The sequence below is a fragment of the Fringilla coelebs genome, assembly GCF_963513975.1.
Source record: "Fringilla coelebs genome assembly, chromosome: 1".
Taxonomy (NCBI): domain Eukaryota; kingdom Metazoa; phylum Chordata; class Aves; order Passeriformes; family Fringillidae; genus Fringilla; species Fringilla coelebs.
In genome coordinates this window covers 23,048,007-23,070,987 of record NC_140028.1, presented here as the reverse complement: position 1 = coordinate 23,070,987, position 22,981 = coordinate 23,048,007, and the positions used below count along the sequence as shown (strand labels likewise).

The 22,981-nt window shown below is 44.5% G+C and overlaps 1 protein-coding gene across 1 annotated transcript; it reads left to right on the top strand.

Annotated features, from left to right (window-relative positions):
• Window positions 1-15,230: 15,230 nt before the first annotated feature.
• Window positions 15,231-18,291, top strand: KCNS2 (potassium voltage-gated channel modifier subfamily S member 2; the record flags this gene model as incomplete). The annotated part of the gene is made up of 2 exons (XM_084206933.1): window positions 15,231-15,274; window positions 16,821-18,291. Exon 2 carries the CDS (start codon window positions 16,858-16,860, stop codon window positions 18,289-18,291), a length of 1,434 nt encoding a protein of 477 aa, XP_084063059.1. The 5' UTR covers window positions 15,231-15,274; window positions 16,821-16,857.
• Between the last annotated feature and the right edge of the window lie 4,690 nt (window positions 18,292-22,981).

The following is a 22,981-nucleotide window of genomic DNA, read 5'->3' as shown; positions in this document are numbered from 1 at the left end:
TCATGCTCTCTATAGATGGCTCCTGGAGGCATCAAATCACACAACAGCTGAGGCTGACCAGCCCCCCTGCAGATCATGTAGTCAGTCCCCTGCCCAAATCAGGGCCATGTGATGATGATCTGTGACTGGGTTTGCAGGGGTTTTAGGATCAGGGAAGAGACAAGGAAGTTGACTCTATGTTCAGAAGGCTGATGTATTATTTTATTATATATATATTATGTTAAAAAGTATACTAAAAGAATAGAAGGAAGGATTTCATCAGAAGGCTTAGCTAAGAATAGAAAAGGAATGAATAACAAAGGTTCAGACTGACCAAAACAGCCTAAGACAGGTAGACTGTGATTGGCCATTAATTAGAAATAACCACATGAAACCAATCACAGATCCACCTGTTGCATTCTACAGCAGCAAACAATCATAGTTTACATTTTATTTTTGGAGCTTCTCAGCTTCTCAAGAGGAAAAATCCTAAAGAAAGGATTTTTCATAAAATATCATAGCTACAATGATCCTCTACCAGAGACTGAGACCACACAACCCCTCTGAGCAGCTTGTAAAGGAAAGTCCAGCCCCATCTTCTTCACACCCCCTCCCTCAGGTATTTATAGACATGGATAAGGCTCCACCTCCAGGCTGAGCCTCAGCTCTCAGAGGCTGGTCTTGTATGCCACTGCTGGAGTCCCTTGGACATCTCAATGGCCCTGCACTGGACCAGCTCCACAACGCTCAAATCTCTCTTGTACTGGGGACCCAGCAGTTCAGACAAGTCTCACCAGTGCTTAGCTGAAAGGAAGGATCACCTTCCTCATCCTCAGCCTGCTGGCAATGCTCTGCCTGGGCAGCCCCAGCAGCTGTTGGTCTCTGCTGCAGGGGCACATCTGGCCCACGGCCACCCTCCCATCCCCTGCCCCAGCAGAGCCTCCCTCCCTCCCCTGCCAGCTGCTCTGCAGCCAGCCAGCCCCCAGCCCATCCTACTGCAGCCCACCAGTCTGGCACCAGGGTGTAACCTCTGGAAATAAAGGGATCCTCTCAGTTCTGCACCCTCTACACGTGTGCTATGGGACAGTCCCACAGATGGACATTTCTCTCTCGGCCCTGAGGACTGGGCAAGCAAAGAGGAGATTTCAGCTGGCTACTGGGAAAGACTTTTTAATGGTAAGGAAAGGAAAGTGATGGAAAATCATGCACTCATGAAAATTCTGTCACTGCAGCTTAGACAAGTACCTAACAGGAAAATATTAGGCCTAGTTGATCCTGCTTTTAGGCAGAGGAGTGGATTTAATGAACTGTCAAGGCCTTTGCCATGGTTTTCTGCTGCATCACTACACAAAAATAATGGCATCGATATTTGAAAAATCTTACCCTGTTATTCTAGGAATGGCACCTATCATTTCACACACTGTGAAACACAGATACTTATTCCAAAAAAGGCATTTTATGGTCTTCTCCTCTGGAGGATCAGGGTGTTCTACAAACACTGACAAATTATCTTCCCAGTACTCCTGAAGTTGAGAAGAAAGTATTCTTCTATGTTTATTCATGGTCATTCAGTCAAAATTCCCAAAAGAAACCAGAGACTTTGGCTTCTCATTTGAGATGCTCAAGAACAGATTTTTTTTCAGCATCTAAAGTATATCTTCAAATCAAATTTCCCATAATTGTGAGTTTTCTGCATATCCCATATCAGATTCCAGTTGTCAGGGTTTCCAGAAAATCAGTTACCATCTGTGAAAAGTTGTGAGTTAAGTGACTAGCCCAGCATTACGTTTGGAATGAGGTGAAGCAGAATAACAACAAAATCCATAATAGCAACAAAATCCAATACCAAGAGAGCACTCAGTTTCCCAAACCACAGTACAATCCTTTCCTATTTTGAAGTCCTCGGCCATCACCCTCCAAATTCCACAGCTTCTGCAATAAGGTAACCATGATTCATTCCACAGCAGGTCCATCCTCTGCAGTGAGGGGGGAAAAAAAAAGCAAAGAAACCACTAGTTTGTGGTCATGCAATTAGAAATTGGAAGATAATGTACACAATGGACCTGAATTATGGCAGTTTTAGTTCTGGCATTCCTTAGCCTTGCTTGGCAATTATTACAGTCCTTTCTGGGTTGGCCTTTTTTTTTTTTTTTTTTTTTTTTTTTTATCATTTCAAGTAGTTTCTTAAGCTTTTACAAAAGCAAACTGGAAAGACAAATTCTTCACATGGAACCAGCTGCTCCACAGCTGGGTAAACAGCAAAGCTGGAACTTTTGTATCCCCATCACAGTTCAGTGGGTGAGAGGAGAGGCAGGGGGAGAACTGCTGACACTGACACTCTGTTATCCTCACATGGTGCCAGCAGTTGCATGCCTTCAGACATGACTCGTGCATTCCACAGGAAAAATGTGGCACCTCTTCTCTTGGAAAAGGTAGTCCTCAGACAAACTCCTGCTCTTACTCCAGCTTTCATCCCTCAGGTTTGGTTCATTTTATAGGTATACCAGCATACTGGCTGTCCTCCAGATATAAAAAAACCAAAGCCATATTGTTAAAAGAGGGTCCATTGGCTACAATAGTCTCTGTAGATGTTAGGGCCAAATAACTCATGGTGGATTTGTAACTGGATAGAAAAGCTAAGCACCTTCTTCCTGAAACTGTGCATCATTCTCTGCTGCTTTTCTGAATCTAAAACTGAAAGCATAGATCTCCATTCTGACCTTCTACAGGTTTATAGACTTCTAATTACCCTAAAGAGTTAATTTCTAATAAGTAACAGCACTGTTATACAATTTTTATTTTCTATAAATTTAAAGATGGCTGTTTTCCCATGTTAAAAATTCACAAATGTTCTAATACATGTCTGTACATAAAGACTCAAGTCATTTCTTCTTTTTGGCAGTGTAAATCTCTTACCACAATCAAAGTCACCAATAAAGCAATTAGATCTGAAGTACCTCTGGTTGTTTAATAACTTTAGGCCTGCACATTAATGGGTTTCAGTCTTCTGGCTCTAAATATCTAGAAAACTAGAAGTCTTATGCATTTCCCTGCAGAAGAAAAGAGGCTAAGATTGGAAGTATTGCATTTGGGATATAGAAGCAAGAATCACAGGACCAATCATGCAAAATAAATGATATTATTATTAGCATCATTTAGAATCTGTGTGAAATATGACAAGTTGAAAGGATGTGTTTAAACATGCCAAGCATGTTTGAGATATCTCAGAAGGATTTTATCATGATGCTCAGATATAAACTGATTGGCTTAGTTATTTAGGGCTAGCTGGCCTACAGAGCAATTCAGTACACTCTAAGGCCAGAAGAAAGTATCAGATGAAAAAAAATACAAGTTTTTGTCTATTGCTACTTTTGGCTCCAGTGACATATGTCATAAATCCATTTAACGCCAAATTCTGACAATTTCTTTGCTTCTAGTGAGACTTCCTTAGAATAGTCTCATCCCTAAGTGAGACTACTCTAAGGATGGCTTTCAGCAAATTCAGGGCTGATGTAGCCCGTGAAACAGCAGCAACAAGCAAAGGGCTCAAAATCTGATCCAGTTCAGTGCTATGGCAGAAACACCAGCCCTTGAATGGGAGCTAATGAAGCACATCTAATTGGTATTTGAATCACATCTCTACCTCTTTTTACACCCTCAGCTGAGAAACTGCAATGCTCTGCCTGCCACTATAAATTCTTGGGAAAATCTGCACTAATACTTGGGATTTTTTAATTTAATCTGATAGAATGGTTGAGGCTGGCAGGTACCTCTGGGGAGCCTCCAGTCAATCCCCTGCCCAAACCAGGGTCATGTTGCCTGTGATTATGTTCAATCAGGTTTTGAATATCTCCACAACCTCTCTGGGCAGCCTGTGGCAACACTTTACCACACTTGCATTGAATATTTTCGTTCCTTATGTTTTAGTCAACTTCCCTGGGTTTCAATTTGTTCCTACTTTCTCTAGTCCTGTCACTGAGCACCACTGAGAAGAGTCTGGCTCCACCTTTTCTTAATCTCTTTACCCAATCAGCTGTTTTATGCACACTACTGAGATCCCCTGGAGCCTTGTCTTTTCCAGGCTGAGCAGCCCAAGTCCTCACTTCTCATATGCCAGGTGCTCCAGCCCCCTAAACATCTCAATGGTCCTTCCCTGGAGTCACTTGAGGTACATCCATATCTCTTGCACTGAGAAGCCCAGACCTAGCACACTGCACTTATTTGTAAGTCAGAAGATTCTTATTCTACATCTGTATGCACAGAAAATCAGAACTTTCCACTCTGGGAAATAATTTACTGCTTCCATGTGCTTATTCTTTAACTCTTTCACAGGCAGAGAGTTGGAAGTTTTTCCAAAAAATACCTGATGAGATCTATTTCCTTGGAAAAGAGAAGGCCAAAGCCACATACCTGCCAGCTGCTCCCAGCTATTCTGAAGTTAGCTTTAACAGGCAGCCACAGCAGTGTGCTCATAGTGGCACCTGGCTCAGTAGAGAGCATCAGTTCAAGCACAGTGTTGGAAATGTCCACATGTTCCCAGCTTATGGTGAAGTCCAGCCTGGCCTGTCTCATACTATCATTATCCATGAGAACCAGGGAACAGCTGGTGTGAGGCTGCCTCTCTGCACAGTATTTGCATGCTCATTGGGCTGTGTGAGCAACTCCCCCATGCCTTCTTTCGCCTTGGGATAACCTATGTTCTTGGGCCAGCCTCCAGGAAATCTCTGCGTCCTGCACAGAGAAACCTCACCACTGCCATCCCTCCATCTTTGCCAGGTTGTGTCTCTGATACAAATCCACCCTGAATCTATAATCAACATAAAAATACACAAAATTACTTTATTTGGTGGTATTGGATCTGTAGATAAGAATTTTCCTGGCTTAGTTGTTTGCCTAGTATTGCAACAAGACTACCTATCTAGAGAGTGTTTCTGTTACTAAAGGCATCACTAAGGAATGTTTAATTCTTAGCAGAACTCCAGTTCTTGCTCTACACAATCCAGATGATATAAATAAATAAACCATTAAACATTCAGGGAAGGCAAATCACCAGTCCATCAAAATACCTGATAAATTAGTTCAACAGACTGGACTACAGACATGTTCAGTGATTCATCATCACAAAGAGTAAATAAATTCCGATTAAGCAAAACTTGATTGAATCATGCTGAAGTTTGGCACTTAACAAAATAGATCAGTCTGAAGTCTTACTTTAGGAACACATAATCTCTTAAGATTTATGAGTGTTATTGCTGACCACATATGTTTCTATGTTCCTGTTTGCTGTGTTGAGAAATGGATACTCTGAGTGTACAAAGGTTTGCCTGCTATTACACATTTTCATCTCCAAGAAACTCTTCTCCTTATTCCCCTTTTTAGGGTACAGAACAAACTTTTGCAATAGTAAACTTCCTGATTTCCTCCTCTGCCCCAGTAAAATTTCCAATTTCTTCCAGGTTGTTTTCCGTTCCATCTGACCATTCAATTCGTTTTGCTAGAACAAATGTTGTGATATAGCCAAAATGCAAGAGCTGAACTAGGGCACTTAGTGTCACTGCATTAAAAGAGCTAAAAATTCTTTCCAATAGCTGAAACAATTTTCACACACTGATCATTGTATTAATCTGTTGGTAGCTGTAGATTAGGAACAACACATGGATATCTTTTAAGCAACAAATAGAGGAAAGAAATAACCCACCCACTTTTTAGCAACAATTATGTTTGTTTAATGTGTATAGTATGGCAATAACCAGAAGTCACTGTCAGGGTGGAGATCCAGATGTGGTGACTGCTGTGAGAATGGGAAGGTAAAGTCCTTTACAAAGCAAATAGAAAAATTATAACCACTTGAATGTCTGCTGTCAAGTTCTCCTCTGGTGTAATACTAAAGCCCTCAAATATCTTTGCTTTTGAGAACTTCTTTGTGGTATAAATATTGGCTAGGGATAGAGTTGGTATTATTAACCTCATTATACTAAGAGGTATAATATGCAGAACAAGTTCCAGACTAACAGTGGTGAGTACTCTGCGTTCAGCCTTGGATGGCTATCATACTTTCCAGAATACTTAAAACAACAAATGGTGATTTTCCAGCCAACATCATGGATTGTGGGTCAACACTGTCAAAACTTGATATTTATAATCTGTGTGTTATCACACAAGTAACAAAGTCTCATGTCCTTATCCAAGCAACTGTGCGTATTTTCATCTGGAAATACTGATCTTCATCCATGCCCTCCATCCAGGCTTTACTAAAGGAAGAAACACTGTGTTTGGAGGGCCCAAACGTCAACATCCCAAGAGGTCACACTTAGAACTAGAGTATGACTGAATTTTAAATATGTTCAGTGCAAGTCAAAGTATGCTCTCCATAAATAGCCTCTATTGCTATAGGAAAAATAAACAAACAAACAAACAAAAAACAAACAATGAAAAAAACCCCACAAAACCAACCAAACAAACCACAGGAAGATTCATTTTGTATGAAGTCTTGTCCTAAATTCTAAGTATTAGTGGTTACCATGTAAGCAGAGCTCACACACATATATGTGGATGCCAACACACAAATATTATTTTTCCATTATGACCGTACCCTGAAATAAGCCTGTTCATTGTTTCTCATGAATTACAAAAGTAATATTCACTGAAGCAAACCTGCCCTTGGTGGTGCCTATGCTCCAGCCCATCTGTAGGTCAGAGAGGAATGCTGTACAAGACAGCTTCTCCTGTGTGCTGGGGATTGTTCAGACAGATGTTCTCTGACTACTGGTGGGGTCTCTGTGGTGCTACATTTAAATTTTAAACCCATTTAAATTTACCCAAACCATACTGCAAAGGGAGAGCCCGGTTGCATTTCCCCCATTACATCTGGGAAAAGACTGGCTAAAGTACATCTTATCATTGGTCTGCAGGTCTTAGGAACTGCAGAAAAACAATCTGCAGAGCATGCAACTATGTCAAGCGCTCTCCAGAAAATATTTGCTCAAAATGACTTACAAAAGCAGTGTCACTTGAAGGGGGGTACCAGGAAGTGCAAATGGGAGAACAAGGGACAGTGAAGCAGACCAGAAGTGCCAGTGGCAAAGGCACTGCTGCCTCTCAAGCAGCTCTTATACCCAGGCTCAACAGCAATACATCTGCTCTACTTGTGGCAGATTGTGTGAGTCACAAATAGGATTTCACAGCCAGCAGCAAACTTGTGAGCCATAAAACCCACTCCCTTCAATTACAGTGATCACCTCCCAGGGATATTGTAAGACTTGATCAACTGATATTTACAGAGTGCTTTGAGATCCTGAGATAAAAGTCACAATAAAAGGCTACAGATTTTTCATAACGTTCATAGACCACCTGCTCAGACCAGAAGCATTCACTTTTAACATTGCTTGAGCCAGCTACCAATCTGATATCTCCACAGGAATTTCCTAAAACAGATGTGGCTGTCACATTTAATCTCTCTTTTTACTAGGAACTCTAAAAAAAGAAACTCCTGGAAAAGGAAATAAAACAAACTGCATTAAAACTGATGGTGAGAAGAAGGCCCATAATTCTGTTCCCACAGCTCATGGATTCTCCATCTGTACCTTTCAGAAAGCTGCCATAGTGACTAACTCTGTGAGCTTCACAAATTAGACCTGACCTAGATCCAGCGAAGTCTTTGATCTGCAGCTGGTTAGTGTAATATTCTGACTGCAGTGAATTTCAGAATTGTTCCACAAAGCAGCAGCTTCAAAAGAAAAACAAATAAAACAAAATTCAGGTTTTCCTCACAACATGCTGGCCCTCACTTGACTGTATACCAAATGAATCAGTCAGCAAACCAAATGGTGAAGTTTAAACTACTGCTGTTTTCTCATAATTCTATAGTATATGCTCTTGAAAAAAATTACTTCATTACTTCCTCTCACTCTTTATTATAGGAATAACAAACTCCAGGAGACTGAAGAAAAGCATGATTCTGAGAACCAGAGGGGGTTATAATTAAGCATATTGTTAAGTGCTTTCTTGAATAGAGGTTAAAAATTTGAAGTTTAAAATCATGTTAGCTAAGGATAAAACAGTTCAGAGGCTTTTTTTATAAACTGATCTGAACCATATGAAACTCTTCAGAGCATGGATCTGGACTGGCATCCCTTCAGAATAAGGTTTCCCATGATGTTTTGGACTTTCTGCATTGTGTATAGAAACTGAGCACAGATGTCCCAACATGTTTCAGAAATTTTAAAACCTTTTGTTCCACGATAGCAATGAGAACAGTGGGAAACATTAATTACAGTCTTATTTGGTGATCCTTTTTTTTTTTTAATTGGCTTGTTCTTGCTTTAAATATGATCCAAAAATATCATAGTGAATCAAATCCAAAGGAAATAGTTTCTTTATCCTTCATCCAATAGTGAGAGGCCTCTTTATAACCAGAATCTTTTTGGAAGCATATAAGAATGTACATAGTCTCAATCAGATACTTAGGTAGGCAAGTCTGACCTTTTGGATAAATTACAGACCAAACTGCTTTTGAGATACATTTCAAGCAAGGTACTGCCATGGCAAAGTTACAGTGAATGACTCAGAGATAGACTGTTACTGCAAATAATTTGTTAGTATTTCTAAAGGGGTGGAGGGCGCCCATTCTAAAAAAATGGGACATAAGCATTATGCAGATTATGAAAAGGTTTTTGAATTCCTCCTTCCTTTTGTTGTGCATGCAGTTATTAAAGGATATATGGTTAAGGCTGATTGTTTTTCACTAAACAGAATAAAAAAACCCAAACCACTACCTATCCCAATCCCAGTGGGGCTTGTTGCAGCAGCACAAATCTTTCTCTTTGAGCTGTTACCAAAAAAAAAAAAAAAAAAAAAGAAGAAGAAGAAGGGGGGGGGAAGAAAAAAAAGCTTCTAGAGGCAATAACAGTATAGAAATATATTTTGTTGGCAGCGTGTGATGGCCATACATCTTCCAGATAGTGTGCTACAAACATCTCAAGGAGAGACTGATTTACCTTTATCTCAGCTGGCAAACTCCGCACATGGTGGTTTACGAGGCAGTGGCGAATGGTTCACACAAACTGAGAGAAATTATTCACAGTGCCTGCTTTGGGAAGCTTCAGAAAGCTGGTTAAGTGTGATGGGCTTTCACTCGCTCCTTTTTCGTGATGCCAGACTGCATATAAAAGGATATACCTGTGCTGCCACTTTGGGACCACTCCTTCTCAGACCCATGCTGCTATTTCTTTAGGCACACAGGGTCCTTAAGTTTCTTTGCAGTCGGGCTGACTTCAGAGGCAAACGCTGCTCTTCTCTTGATGAAGCAACCAGCATGAACAAAGTGGATACTGAAGAACTGTGAATGCCAGAGCCCTCAGGGCAACAACTAAATCCTTTACAAGTAACACAAAGATAAAACAAAGGATCTGATGTTGTGTGGCTTCATAAAAAACAGACAATGGTAATATTCCATATTTAAGAATCCAAGACCCTTTTTTAGAAGCCAGGAAACAGTAGCTTCTGAATCTGTGCTCAGCTGCACAAATATTGGGATGCAGGAGGCTGGAGCCCCTGATGGTCCTCTGTGCTCAGAACTGGGTCTTAATAATTAAGTCAGCTCTTCAAAATCTTTCCAGTTAAATCTCTATGGCCTTATCTGAAGATTCAGTAAAGCTTTCTCTCAAGCTAAAATATGGCAATAGAGACCAGATATCGTACCACCAAGCTATTGTGTCATTGTTTGGGCAGTCAGGGAGGCATGGCAGTGGCAACTCAGACATGGAAAGCAAAAAGCACATCTTCTGCCCTCTCCCTGTAGAAACAACCTTTGGGAGGTGCAGGGAATGCTGCCTTCCATTTTCTTTGCTTCCTTGTTTTATCTCACTCATTGATCAAGCTGGGCATTAAGGTTTTCAGTTGCAAAACAAATACATTTGGACAGATGAAGAGTAAGATTCTCTTATGCTCCTCTAATTTGTTTTAAGGTTAGTAAAGGTGCTTTTGATTCCAAGCTGCTTTTGATTCCAAGCTCTACCTGGCCCCCTGCAGACTGGCCTCACACTCTGTGGAAGTGTTGGCCATGAAATGATCAGTCCATCCTTGCCAGTCTCCCCAGTGATGAGGCTGGGCAACAAAAGGCAAGGGCAGCGTGGCAGGTGTCATGCCTGGGTATGTGCTGTACGGGGTGACTATATGGATGAGAAAATTTGGGCGCCCAGCAGAAACTCATCCAAGGAGTCGGGACAGAGAGTCAATGGATTAGGAATTTGTGTTTGGCAGCAGAAGCAGTCTCTTCTGGCTGTTACCAACACAGTTTCAATGTTCTTCCTATTTATTTGAAAAACACAGGATTAGCTAAGAATCTCCTAGCACCAAACTCCCCCAAAAATGTCAGGAAGAAGAAAGGGGATAACACTGATCCACATGTAAGGCAATGGCAACAACACTGGAGCTGGTCCAGCACTGCAACACTGAGCAACCTCGTGGCCTGGAGGTTACTAACCTGTAAAATATGGCATGGCCCTTTGCTGCTCAGTGCTGGCAGTGAGAGCAGCCTGTGAGGCTGGGTCACCCAGCTCAAGTGGCTGCTCCTGCCCTTCTGCATGCTGGTTTCATAATCAAAATCAGTTTTCCTCCCACACTGAAATAGCTGTAAGCTAGGAGGGGCTTTCTCATATTCATGCTTTCTTTGAATTCTATGTTTCCAAGTAGGAACTTGGATAAGTTCCAAAAAAGGAAGTCCGAAATGCAAGCGAAATAACCTTCCAGTGCTCCATGTCAGCTGACTGACGTAACAGAACCAGGCTTTTTAGCCACATTTCAGAACTAATAGCCATAACCTGCATCCAAGCAAGATCTTCTTTCTCCCCACCTCCATTCAGACAAATAGCAAAGAGGCCATGCCCATTGCTGTCTGCAACACGTGCCACTGTGAAAGTGACCATTGCACTGCTTTTGGTCATCTTTACATCCAAAAATGCAGCTCTAAAACCCCCTCTTTCCCACTGCTCATTGCTACTGGCAATGCTTACTGCTGCAGCTCAGCAGGAGTCTGGGAGTCTGTAGGTATGGCTCATCTCACCCATCTCAGACATCAGTTCTCAGAAGGGGACAGAAGGTTGAAATTCTACAATGTATCTAAAAGAAAGTCACAATTATCTAATAATTCTTTTCTTTAACCTTGCGTTCCATGATTCTGGGATGTAGTGCTTTAATTAAGGAAGACAATGCTCCCCACTGGGCTTCTAAAAGCCACACGTACCTCAGAGTCAAGAATCAGGTGGAGCAGGCACAGCAGTGACTAAGGAGGTCAGCTCACAACAAAAGGCAGAATACCACAGTCATCACAGTAAAACTCCAATGCTCATGCAATCACTGCACCACAAAATATCAGATTTGTCTCTCTCTTGAGGTGCTATCAGACAAAAAGAAATGTTTCATTCATGTTCAGTACATGGTTCAGTTTCTTCAGCTGCCAGATGGTCTCTCTGCAGTCCACTGAGTTCCACTGTGTCACAGAGAAGGTCTGTTGTCAGACATGGCTATCACTGCCTTGTAAACTTAGAGCTTAGTAAAGTGACTCTCCTCCCTCCCCCATTTTATACTGCAAATGCCACAGAGCTTGTGCACAGTCTTTGCCCCCTAAGAAAAGCAGGCATGTCAGTCAGGGCACTGACAGGGCGAGCAGACCCATAAACAAATGGCACTCCTTTTCTGCCAGTGGTAATGAGGGTTTGAGAATGATGAAAAAAGCAGGAACAAACTGAGCTGCTGTTAGACTTCCAGTTAGAAAAGGCTGGCCACAGACTGACAGGAGCCAAGGATCATGAGAGTGGCTACCTTGCTGACATGGGGGAGGTAAGAACAAAGTTTGTTTAGAAGGATCCCTCTTCTGCAATGTTCTCTCTCAAATTTCTGTCAAATTGAGGCTGTACTCAGATTATTTGGATAAATATCCGAATACCCATCCAGAAAGGGATGTAGTCTTTCTGAATTTGTTTAAATACATTTTCAACTTTATTCTTATGAACTTGGCAACGTTCTGCTACAGTCCTTCTCTAGTATTTAGTGAGCATGATATGCAAAGCTATTTTTACTTCTTTTAAATGTATTTACTCACTGGCCACAGTTAACAGTTGTGACAATAGAAATGCCAACACAGAAGGGTCTCAGCCATCTTTGGAAAGAAAAACAGGTCCTGCCTATTGATCTTAAACTAACATATCATGGCTCCAGGATTTTCCAATCTGTCTGGAGCAAAAGGAAATAGTCAACAAGAATGTACATTTAAATCTGGCCCCGGGGACAGAGGGAAACCTTTCAGTAAATATGAAGTTCAGACTAAAGGTCTACCTTCAGTGTAATAGATGGGAGCATCCTCAAGTTCAAAGTGAATCCACCATATCCACCATGCCAATAAAACTACTGACTTTGGTCCCATAATTTCCTTTAGACCCTATTCAGTATTTCATTGACACTTGTAGATTTAGTAGTTTTGGAGCAGTTCCATTTCTTCCCAAGGTGACAATGCATCTCAGATGCAGTGTTGTGCCTGCAGGACAGAGTGCCACATGTCCCCAGCAGTGGTGGTGGGGCAGCCAGCAGGGACCAGGCTGGGGATATTGCCTGAGGACAAGGCTTCTCAGGCAGCAGCTTCCTACACTGAGTCAGCCAGGAGGATGGCAATAATTTCCACATTCCCTCACAGTTCAGGTCGCCACAAACCCCAGGCAGGGTGTATTGTCACACACTGCAGTTGCTATGTCTCCCAGACCCTGAAGGGCACCCGTACCCACGCCGTGTTTTTACACAGCACCGGCACCTTCTCATATTCCCTAAATAATGTGGTACCACGTGTACCAATAAAACCAAAACAAGTCCTGTCTCTCACAGTCTCAGTCAGAAACTATAACCACCAAACCCAAAGTTAGTTTAGCTTTCGTAATGTTGCCCTAGGGTAATATGAATCACGCATTCATCTCTCCATTCCAACAGGCAATTCTTTCATACTTCCTTATGCTCCCAGCCCCCCCTCAGCACTGGTCTTGCATTCTTTACAGTACAAGAAATGTCCACAAGGCACTGTAAACAAAGTGTTCTTTTGTATTTTTTTGGTCTATTACCAGCGCATCCCAAAATGCACTCATATCTGACACATCACAAGCTCATTCTGTGCAAAAATGACATACCTGATTTCTTTTGACATATCTTTTGCCTCAGATTACACCAGTGATAGTTTGTTCACAGCATTTTTTTCTGTATTTTCTGCTGGGAAAGGCAAAAATATTAGGTCAGTAACAGTAACTCTTTATGTCCATGGAGCAGAGTGTGCCCCTTGCAAAAAAAAAAAACAAACAAAAAAAACTCAGATGGATTTTGATTTTCTAATTTGGATGCTGGAATCATTTTAGCCTTATTAGCAAAATGCTTGGGCTGAGTCTATTAGCCCTAATTACAGGAGCAGTTATATGAGACCAGTGGGAACTGTATCCTTGTGTTTTTTAAAACTTAGAAAAGTGACCAGCAATTTTTCCAAGGTACAGATAAGATCAGAGATTGATAAATGCATAATGAGACTTCCAATAACCCTTTTTGATTAGCCAAGTGACTTAGGTGAGAACAATCTATAAAAGCTTGGAAATCCTCCAAATATATCTCCACTTAGTTTGCTCTAAAGCAGCATTAGGGAAAAATATTTAATTTAAGAATAAGAGACAAAAGTAATTTATGTTTTTACAAATTTGCTGAAGATGTTTCAATATCTTTAAAGACCTCACCAGCCACCCAGGATAGAGCAGAGCTGGGAGAAAAACATGGACATCGCTTGAATGCACTTCCAGCAGCAGCTCACTATTCCTTGTAATGTTACTGAGGAATATGAGTTATTTTTGTTCTCCTAAGAGTGAGTGGGAAATTACAATAGAGAAGTTTCATGATTTATCCAAGCCCTGGGAAACGTGGTGGGGCATCCAACTCAAAAATTTTAACATGGTGGTTTCCCAGTCCGGTGTCCTGCTACCCCTTGCCCCAGGAATTAAAAGCCAGTATAATGAGAGCTCCCCAGTGAGTGGCTCGCCAGCAGAGCCCTGAGAGGAGGCGGCTCCCGAACGAAGACAACAGCTACAGTGCCACTGGGAAGCAGGAGAGCTGCCTCTCTGGGCGTGAAACACGGCTGGTACAGGGAAAACGGGCGGATCGCCACTACATTTGCAAAGCCTCCTCCCTGCTCTATGCAATCTGTCTCCTCCGTGCCACTTCCCAGCAGGGGAAGAGCTGGAGGGACCGGGCTGAGAGGAGCAGCACTTCCCCTGGCCAGGAGAGCAGCCTGGTGTCCGTAATTCCGTGTGGATTCTGTGTCCCTTGGGATGTCACCGGACACGCAGTGACGCATGTTGGGACACAGAGCCCTGACCCAGGGCAGCTGTGGGAAAGGGAGGCAGGAGCCGCTCACCAGCAGCGGAGCAAAGCAAAGACACGCACCACCCAAGAAAAGGCGAGCAGGGAGACCATCTGTAGCACCACTGAAGCACGGATCGTCGGAAGCATCTCCGGGGGGCTGAGGGCGCCGGGGGTCCTTGCACAGCGCTGTGGGAGTGTCCCAGAGGTGTGGAGTCTTGGCCACACGAGGCACCAGCCTTGGCGGGATATAGTGGGGTGCTCACGGCACCCCAGGTAGGAAAGCTGAGCAGGCACTTAGAGACCTGGCCCGTAGCATAGACCAGGACTTTTTTGCCCCACTTCATGTCTGCGCTCAGTTTCCTGGGCTCTTAAAGGGCCGACCTTTAATACTGGGGGTTTCTTGTAAACGAGGCTCACCTGTGGCTGGAGTTGGACGGTATAACCTCTCTTCCTCACCGAGGCTTTGAGGAACAAGCTGAAGGTGATGCATAGGGCTGGGGGGAAGCAAGAGAGGAGTCTTCCTCCCCCTGCACACCCTAACCCTACAAAGCACTGACAGCAGTGCGTCTCCAGGAACCGGACTTCAGATGCATGGGACCACGAGTGAGAGGCGGTCACGAGGCAGCTGGCAGGAGACGATGTGGGTTATCCCGGCATAAAGCACCTGTCTCGGAGCAGGTGTGCTCTGCACAGCCGGCCCTGCTCAGGGTGGTGTCAGGTGCGTAGGGATTGCCAGGATCAAGCTTCCCCCCGAGAAACTCGGCCTCACCCCGAGCTCAGCAACACAGGGGAGATTTCTTCCCCAGTCGCCTGCAGCGTGGGCAGGGACACTGCCATCGCTGACCATGTAGCTGGACACTACTGCATGCGCTAGCACGAAAAGTCTACCCGCCAAGAGCAGCAGCAGCGCAAGGAGGTCAGCCCTGCCACCCGCCCTGCTCGAGGCCCCGCCGCTCACGATTTCCCCCCCGAAATGGCTGGCAGGGCTGTGTGCGGAGGTCGGGGGTTCCCAGCAGGCGACTGAGGGGGCGGCGAGCGGCTTCAGCACGCAGCTCAGCTCCCCTCACACCAAATTGCTCTGACAAGTGTCCCCGTCTTTCCTATTGTCAGTCTCCGCAGGGACCCTGCTCAGGCGCCACAGCGAGGACCCGCTGGTGCCATGGGCGGCCGGGGGAGCTGCGCCTGCCACCCCGGTCCCTTCCCGGCAGGGTGAGGGGGAGAGGGGCGGGGGCGGGCGACGCCCCTCGGCAGAAGGTCCGCGGGTGCTCGGAGCCACTGCGGCCGTGGGTGGGCGTCCCCCGGCCCCCCTCGGGAGGTTGTGCCGCTTGGAGCCGGCGTGAAGCAGGATCGCGGTGGGGAGGAAACCCGAGTTTGCGGCGCCGCTGCTGCCGGTGCGCAGGGGCAAGAGCGAGCGAGCGGAGGCACCTCTGGCACACCGGCTCCGCCGGGCCGCCCCTCCGCAGCCCTGGTTCCCACCCACCCGGCCCGATCGCTGCCGGCGGGGTCGGGCCGGGGGGAGGTGGGAGAGGCGGGGGCGGGCGGCAGCCGCGGGGGTCGTCGCCATGACGAGCGGGCGTGCCGCCGCCTCTCGCTGCTGAGCGGGGCGGCCGCTGTCCCTTCAGCACCGCGCGGCCGGCGGGGCCGTCCTGCCCTGCCCTGCCCGGCACCAGCACCCCTCCGGCACCGGCATCCCCCCGGCACCGGCACCCCTCTGGCACCGGCATCCCCCCGGCACCAGCACCCCTCTGGCACCGGCATTCCCCCGGCACCGGCATTCCCCCGGCACCGGCATCCCCCGGCACCGGCATCCCCCGGCACCGGCATCCCCCGGCACCGGCATTCCCCGGCACCGGCAGCCCCGGGCAGCGAGGCGAGCCCTGGCGGCCCCCGCGGGCGGCGGCGATGGCGGGCGGGGGCCGGGGGCAGCAGGGCGCGCCGGCGGGGGGCCGCGGCCGCTGAGGCAGCAGGTAGGGCGGGCGCGGAGAGCCGCGGAGCCGGGCGGGGCGGGTTCCCCGCGGGTCGGAGCGGGGCTCCGGCCCCTGAGGCGCTGCGTGGGACGGGACCCCGGGCGGCGGGGGGGGCTCCTTGTGTGGCGGGGCCGGGAGCGGCGGGAGGGAATGAAAGGTCCGCGCGGCCCCGGGGGCACAAAGGCCGTGAGTAACGGGGCTTGGTGAGAGCGACAGGCGCAGCCCAGGTGAAGGGCGAGGGGAGGGACAGGAGCCTGCCGCGGAACAAAGGAGCCTCCCTCAAGGTCTTCAGTGGGAGGTGGGAGAAAAGAGGGAAAGGGGGAGAAATGGGGGCAGAGGGAGAAAAAGGGAGAGAAAGTGAGTGAACGGGGGAAAAGAGAGAAAAGGGGGGAGAGAAGAAAGAAAGAAGGAAAGAAAGAAAGAAAGAGAACATCAATAGGTGAACATGCTTTAGACTTGTTCATTTTGCCAACTTTCTGTGTAATTGTATCCTAGGTTTTCATTCCCTACCCATCTTTGGAAGGAGCTCACTATGACAGGACAGAGTCTGAGGGCTTTATCTGAAGCGAATTTTGAAGACAATGAGATCAGCATCAACGTTGGAGGCTTTAAGAAAAAGATGAGATCCAACACATTATTAAGGTTCCCCGAGACCAGGCTGGGCAAATTGCTGAGCTGCCACTCAAAGGAGTCGATACTGGAGCTTTGTGATGACTATGATGACACCAAGAATGAATTTTATTTTGACAGGAACCCCGAGCTCTTTCCTTACGTGCTACATTTTTATAACACTGGCAAGCTCCATGTGATGGGTGAACTCTGTGTCTTTTCTTTCAGCCAGGAGATTGAATACTGGGGAATCAATGAATTCTTTATAGACTCCTGCTGCAGTTATAGCTACCATGGGAGGAAAATGGAGCCAGACCAAGAGAAATGGGAGGAACAAAGTGACCAGGAAAGTACAACATCTTCTTTTGATGAGATTTTGGCATTCTACAACGATGCCTCTAAATTTGACAAACAGCCCTTTGGAAACATCAGGAGGCAGCTCTGGCTTGCTTTGGATAATCCCGGGTACTCGGTTTTAAGCCGCATCTTCAGTGTCCTTTCAATAGTGGTGGTGTTGGGCTCCATTGTGACCATGTGCCTGAACAGCCTCCCAGACTTCCAGATTGTTGACAGCAACGGGAACACCGAGGAAGACCCTCGCTTTGAAATCGTGGAACATTTTGGTATTGCATGGTTCACTTTTGAACTGGTGGCAAGATTTGCAGTAGCTCCTGACTTTTTAAAGTTTTTCAAGCATGCCCTGAATTTGATTGACCTAATGTCTATCCTTCCATTTTATATTACATTAATTGTCAACTTGGTGGTGGAAAGTAGTCCGACTTTAGCAAATTTAGGCAGAGTTGCACAAGTCCTGAGACTCATGAGGATTTTCCGCATATTAAAGCTTGCTAGACACTCCACAGGTCTCAGGTCTCTTGGAGCCACTCTGAAGTACAGCTACAGAGAGGTGGGGCTTCTTTTACTCTACCTCTCTGTTGGCATCTCCATTTTCTCAGTAGTGGCTTACACTATTGAGAAAGAAGACAATGAGGGGTTAGCCACCATCCCTGCTTGTTGGTGGTGGGCTACTGTTAGCATGACCACAGTTGGCTACGGGGATGTGGTGCCAGGGAGCACTGCTGGCAAGTTGACGGCATCTGCATGCATCCTAGCTGGTATCCTAGTGGTAGTGCTTCCCATTACACTGATCTTTAATAAATTCTCCCACTTCTATAGGCGTCAGAAGCAGTTAGAGAGTGCCATGAGAAGCTGTGATTTTGGTGATGGCATGAAAGAAGTTCCATCTGTCAACTTAAGGGACTACTATGCTTATAAAGTTAAATCCCTTATGGCCAGTCTGACCAATATGAGCAGGAGTACCCCCAGTGAGTTGACCCTGAATGATTCACTGCATTAGTGTACAAGTCTGATGGCAGTTTGCATGAGAGCTATCAAGAGCTATGTTTATAAATGTTTTCCTATTTGTCTTTTTTTTTTTAGAAGATAGTGTTGCTGACACTGCACTTTGCACTTGGGAAACTAAAGACATTTCTAATACAAGTTAACAGTTTGCACATTTTCATCCTGTTGCATAAAGGTACTAAGTGCTGACTTTTCCATACAAATGTGACCCACTTCCATGCCATTAGTACTAGTGGTATAGTGATGATCTGTTGCTTTGTGCATTTTCTCATATGAGCAGAGAAATGAATGTACCCAAGTGGAATAAAAATTCTCAGCTGTGACATGAGTAATGAAAAATCACCTCTCACCTATACTGGTGTCTGTACTAGTATAAGACTTCCCTTACAATGGTTTGAAACAGACACCTGTGAGTCACTCATACAAGAACACTTCTACCTATATTGCTGACCAATAATTCTGATCATCACTTGCCTGAAAACACCTCTGAATTTGCTTATTCTTGAGTATGTGTGTTAAAATCTGGGTGTTCTTGTTCTGAAATGTTATGGATAATAATATTTTTCAGAATCTTCTGGGCATAGACCTTCCCTGTTTCCAAGATTAGACCAATACCGAGCCCTCCAAAGAAGGCCACCCCTCATTTTCAGATAGCTACATATTCAAAGTCGTCATTTCCACAAGTGACTCTAGGTATGGAGGCCCATCTAGAGTTCTCAGGATCCCTTTTCCAGAAGAGATCTCCTCATAGCTTGGTCCCAGTGCAGCTGCAAATGTGTTGTATCAGTCCATCAAAAAGGTTTTGAGATTCGACATATGAAGGATGTGTGGTTTAAACAATTCGAAGCACCAATGAAAAACTTGGATTTGATTAATGAAGTGAAATATTCCCACATGAAGAGTACAGGGAGCATTTTAGGAATTGACATTCATATACTGCAAAAAGACTAATTATAAAGATGCCATATGTGATGCTGAGATATAAAATCTAATTTTATCAGTAAAGCTTGAAAGCAGGTGTTGATGACAGACAATTCCATTAAAATTGCTGCCAAGGAATCTCTAAGCAAAAAACCATTTTCACTCAGAAAGAAACTCTCAATTTACAGCTAAGGGAGAGTATAAGGGCCTAAGAAGGGAACAGATAAAGAGCTTAATACTGCACTATCTGTGGGTAGATCCTCCTACCTACTTCTGTGATGTAGTCAATTTTAATCCCTTCAAGGGCTGGCATGTACTTGTTTGGAAAAAAACAAAAAAACCAACATGAGAGAACAGATCATATGCGATTTCAAGAGTAATAATGAATCTGCATAGAGTTGTTTTTTGAGTGCTCAGTCTCCTCCCTTACACAATTATACAGACATCAAACACTTGTAGTCAACAGACAGAAGCCACTGCTTCCCTCTTTTTACATCTGTGCTAGAAAAGACTACTGGCACTCAGTGGGCAGAACAGCGTCATATAATGTTCCAAATAATTATTTTTTTTTTAGTTTTACTTGTGAAGACTAGAGAGGTGCAGAAATTAAATTCAAGCTAGTTAGAAGAGGAGATACTAAACCTGAAATTGTCTTTTTGGAAGACTGTGTTTTTAACCATGACAAAGGATGGCTCAACCAACAAAATAAAGCAAATATGATATCAATAGGTAATTGCCTCATTTAGGCTATTAGAGGTTGCAGCTTGGTCTGGATCCTTTGATGCTGTACCAGCTCCACCTAAAAACCAGAAAGCTGAGCACCCAGGATCAGATTTCTGTTTGCCCAGTGATCTATGACAGAATACACAGTGTGAAATAACTTACTGCCTCCCCCCCACACCCAGTTCTGTTGAACACCCTCCCCTCACGTCAGTAGCTGATTTAGGCCATGAAGTGGGAGGGGAAAAAGGTCGTCTCCAACCTTACCAATTTTCAACACAGCCTGCACGAGTTCTAAGTCAGTTGGCAAGCCATTGCTTGCTGTCCCTGAAATTGGAAGTGCCATACACGTGGTGCTGAAGGTAGACCCAGATAACCTGAACTTGGTGTCCAAACTTGAAATCTTTTGCTAAGGTTTACACTTCTGGATGGGGCCGGTTCCATTCAATTTATGCTGACTCCCAGGCATAAATTCAGCTGTCCCTGATTCCTACTGCCCGTGTGCAAGCTACGACACACCCACGAGCAGCCACCTGCCACACGGAGCGGCGGGAGCCACCCCTTCCACTGGGACACCGGGAAAGGAACAAGGGCAGGAGGAGGAGGTGGGCACAGGCAGCACATACCCTCCAGTCAGGTTACGTGCTGCCAGGGTGGCAAATTCCCTCACTGATGCAAGGACACTGCACACTCTGTCTGTTGGTTGGGGCTTTTGGAGAACTCGGCTCCAAGCACTGGTTTTATCTCAGTTTCATAAACAGTAGATTTACAGAGCTGAAAACCAGAAACTTTTAGAGCCGTTATTTGGTGAGACCTGTAGACTTGTCCAAGAACCACAGATTCCCTCAGCTGTTGCTGGTTTAACATTGCAAAGGTTGGATTTAACATTGCAACACATCATTTCAATAACCTACAGCTTATCTTATGTTCTAGATTTATTATTATTTGTAGGGCTGATGTTCTGTCATTTCTGCAAAGATTGACTGGAACGTGTCCAAATTGTATTTTACTAAAGAAAATGAAATACCCAAGGAATTCCAACTTTTATTGTACTGGTTGAAAGGAATTTTCATTATTGCATTTTTATATAAGTGCTTTTGATCAAAGACACTAAATAAATAAAGTACTGAAATTTAAGATGTTCTTATTATCATGGCAATTACTTTACACAGTGCACAGGAATTCCTTTCATAAACTTAACTAACTCCATGTTAAAAGTAGTCACATTTTTGCTCCCCCCTTCCCCTGAAGACCATTCTAGAGCTGTGCTGCTCTCCAAGGCTTGCACAACTTTTAGCACAATTTTATTAATGGCTGCTATATACCAGTATTTTTTTTCTTTTGCCAACACTGTTCTTTAGCTTAAAAATTTCATTTTCCTCTTAGTGTATTTATAGGCAGCAACCATATGGCCTTACATACGTATTTTCACAGGTTTATACCTCTCAAGCTTCCTTTTAGTTTTCTTTTTGCAAGTCCTGTTCTCCCGGCCACACCAGGGGATGTAGCTCTTTTTTTGCATTACTTCTGCTTAGATTTATTATGTTTGAGCATTGGACAGTATTGTACAGCAGTTTTAATATTTGCTTATGACTGACAGAATTTTTCACTGAGCAGAATAACAATTTAATGATTTAATGATCTTAGCTGCCCCAAAATATCTAGGTAAGGAAGAACAGGGCACATCTTTCCTGCCATTTTAAGAAGTAATGTCTATTCTAGGGCTCAGTGCAGTAAATGCTGCAAAAACTTATCTCTCATTAAATAAAAGCTACAGGAAAATGTTTACACTACACTTTGAAGAAAAAATGCAATCTCCCCAAAGCCTCACAGGGGAGAAGAGGTGGGCACTTTTTGCACAGTCAGTGCTTTTGCCAGACTTCCTCACTCCCTGCTGTGTGAGAGCAGGGCATCTGCACTTCCATACACCACTGGGTCAGGACTGAAGGATGAGAGGACTAACTGGCCACTTTCTCCAGAGCTGGTCAGTAATCTGCTCAGTGTGGATGTGCAGTTTACTGAAAACATGGCACTGGCCTGGGCTCCTCCTGCCTGTGACAGTCACCTTTGTGGCGCCTGTGAAAATGCTGTGCCTACTCCCTTTGTATCATTTAAATGAGAATTGTGGTAATATTTCAAATGAGGTAACTTGCTTTATTGCAAGGAATAAACTGTTAGAGAATCTGGATATCTGGTACAAATCTAGGGTATTATGAGAGTCAGATTTGCCCTTGAGAAGCAATATGTTACATTATGTTCCTGAGATGTAAAATCTATATATAGGTTGTGATTAAGCTTTTTATGTATGTTCAGATTTTGTATTATTGCCTGGTTTATTACTAATTTGCTTTCATCAGTTGCTAATTCTCTCTTTCCCTGCAGACTTTCCACTTTGAAAACAGACTGGTTTTTCCTCCCGTGTTATAAAAAGCATGGGCTACTTCACACTGCAAACTCAAAACCAAAAAACTTTGCATTTAGTTTTCCAAATTTAATACCTCCACTATTTGTACCTTTTTGTGTAGAACTTTACAAGACTGCAGGGAACTACTGTTTCTGGTGCTCTTTGTACTGTGTGTCTTGTCCCAGTAGTGTGTAATGCACTAAACAACTCAGTTTTGTGTCACAAAATGGAAATTAAATGCATAAAAAATTTTCTTTCACCAGGGATCTAGGACTGATTTAAGTTTTAGGACATTCAGAGTATATATTATAATCAGAGAAGCCTGAGCCTCATTGTGAAGATAAGTTTTTTTTCAACATGCATATCAGGCTAGATTTCTATTCTTAGAAATGCTCTTAATTGGTGATTGTGGTGGGGAACCCGCATTTTTCAGATGAACAAAGAGTACAAGCTTGTTCTCTACCTGACAGATTAGGGACTAAACAACATACCACCAGCATTTGTAGGCACTAAATCAACTTGACACGACCTTTCATCTCTTCCAAAATAACCCCCATCCCTAGAGGCCCCAGCTGTGCACATACAAGCAGCAGAAAGCCCCTGGAGTAACTGCTCCTGCTGTGCTGGTTATCCATTTCCT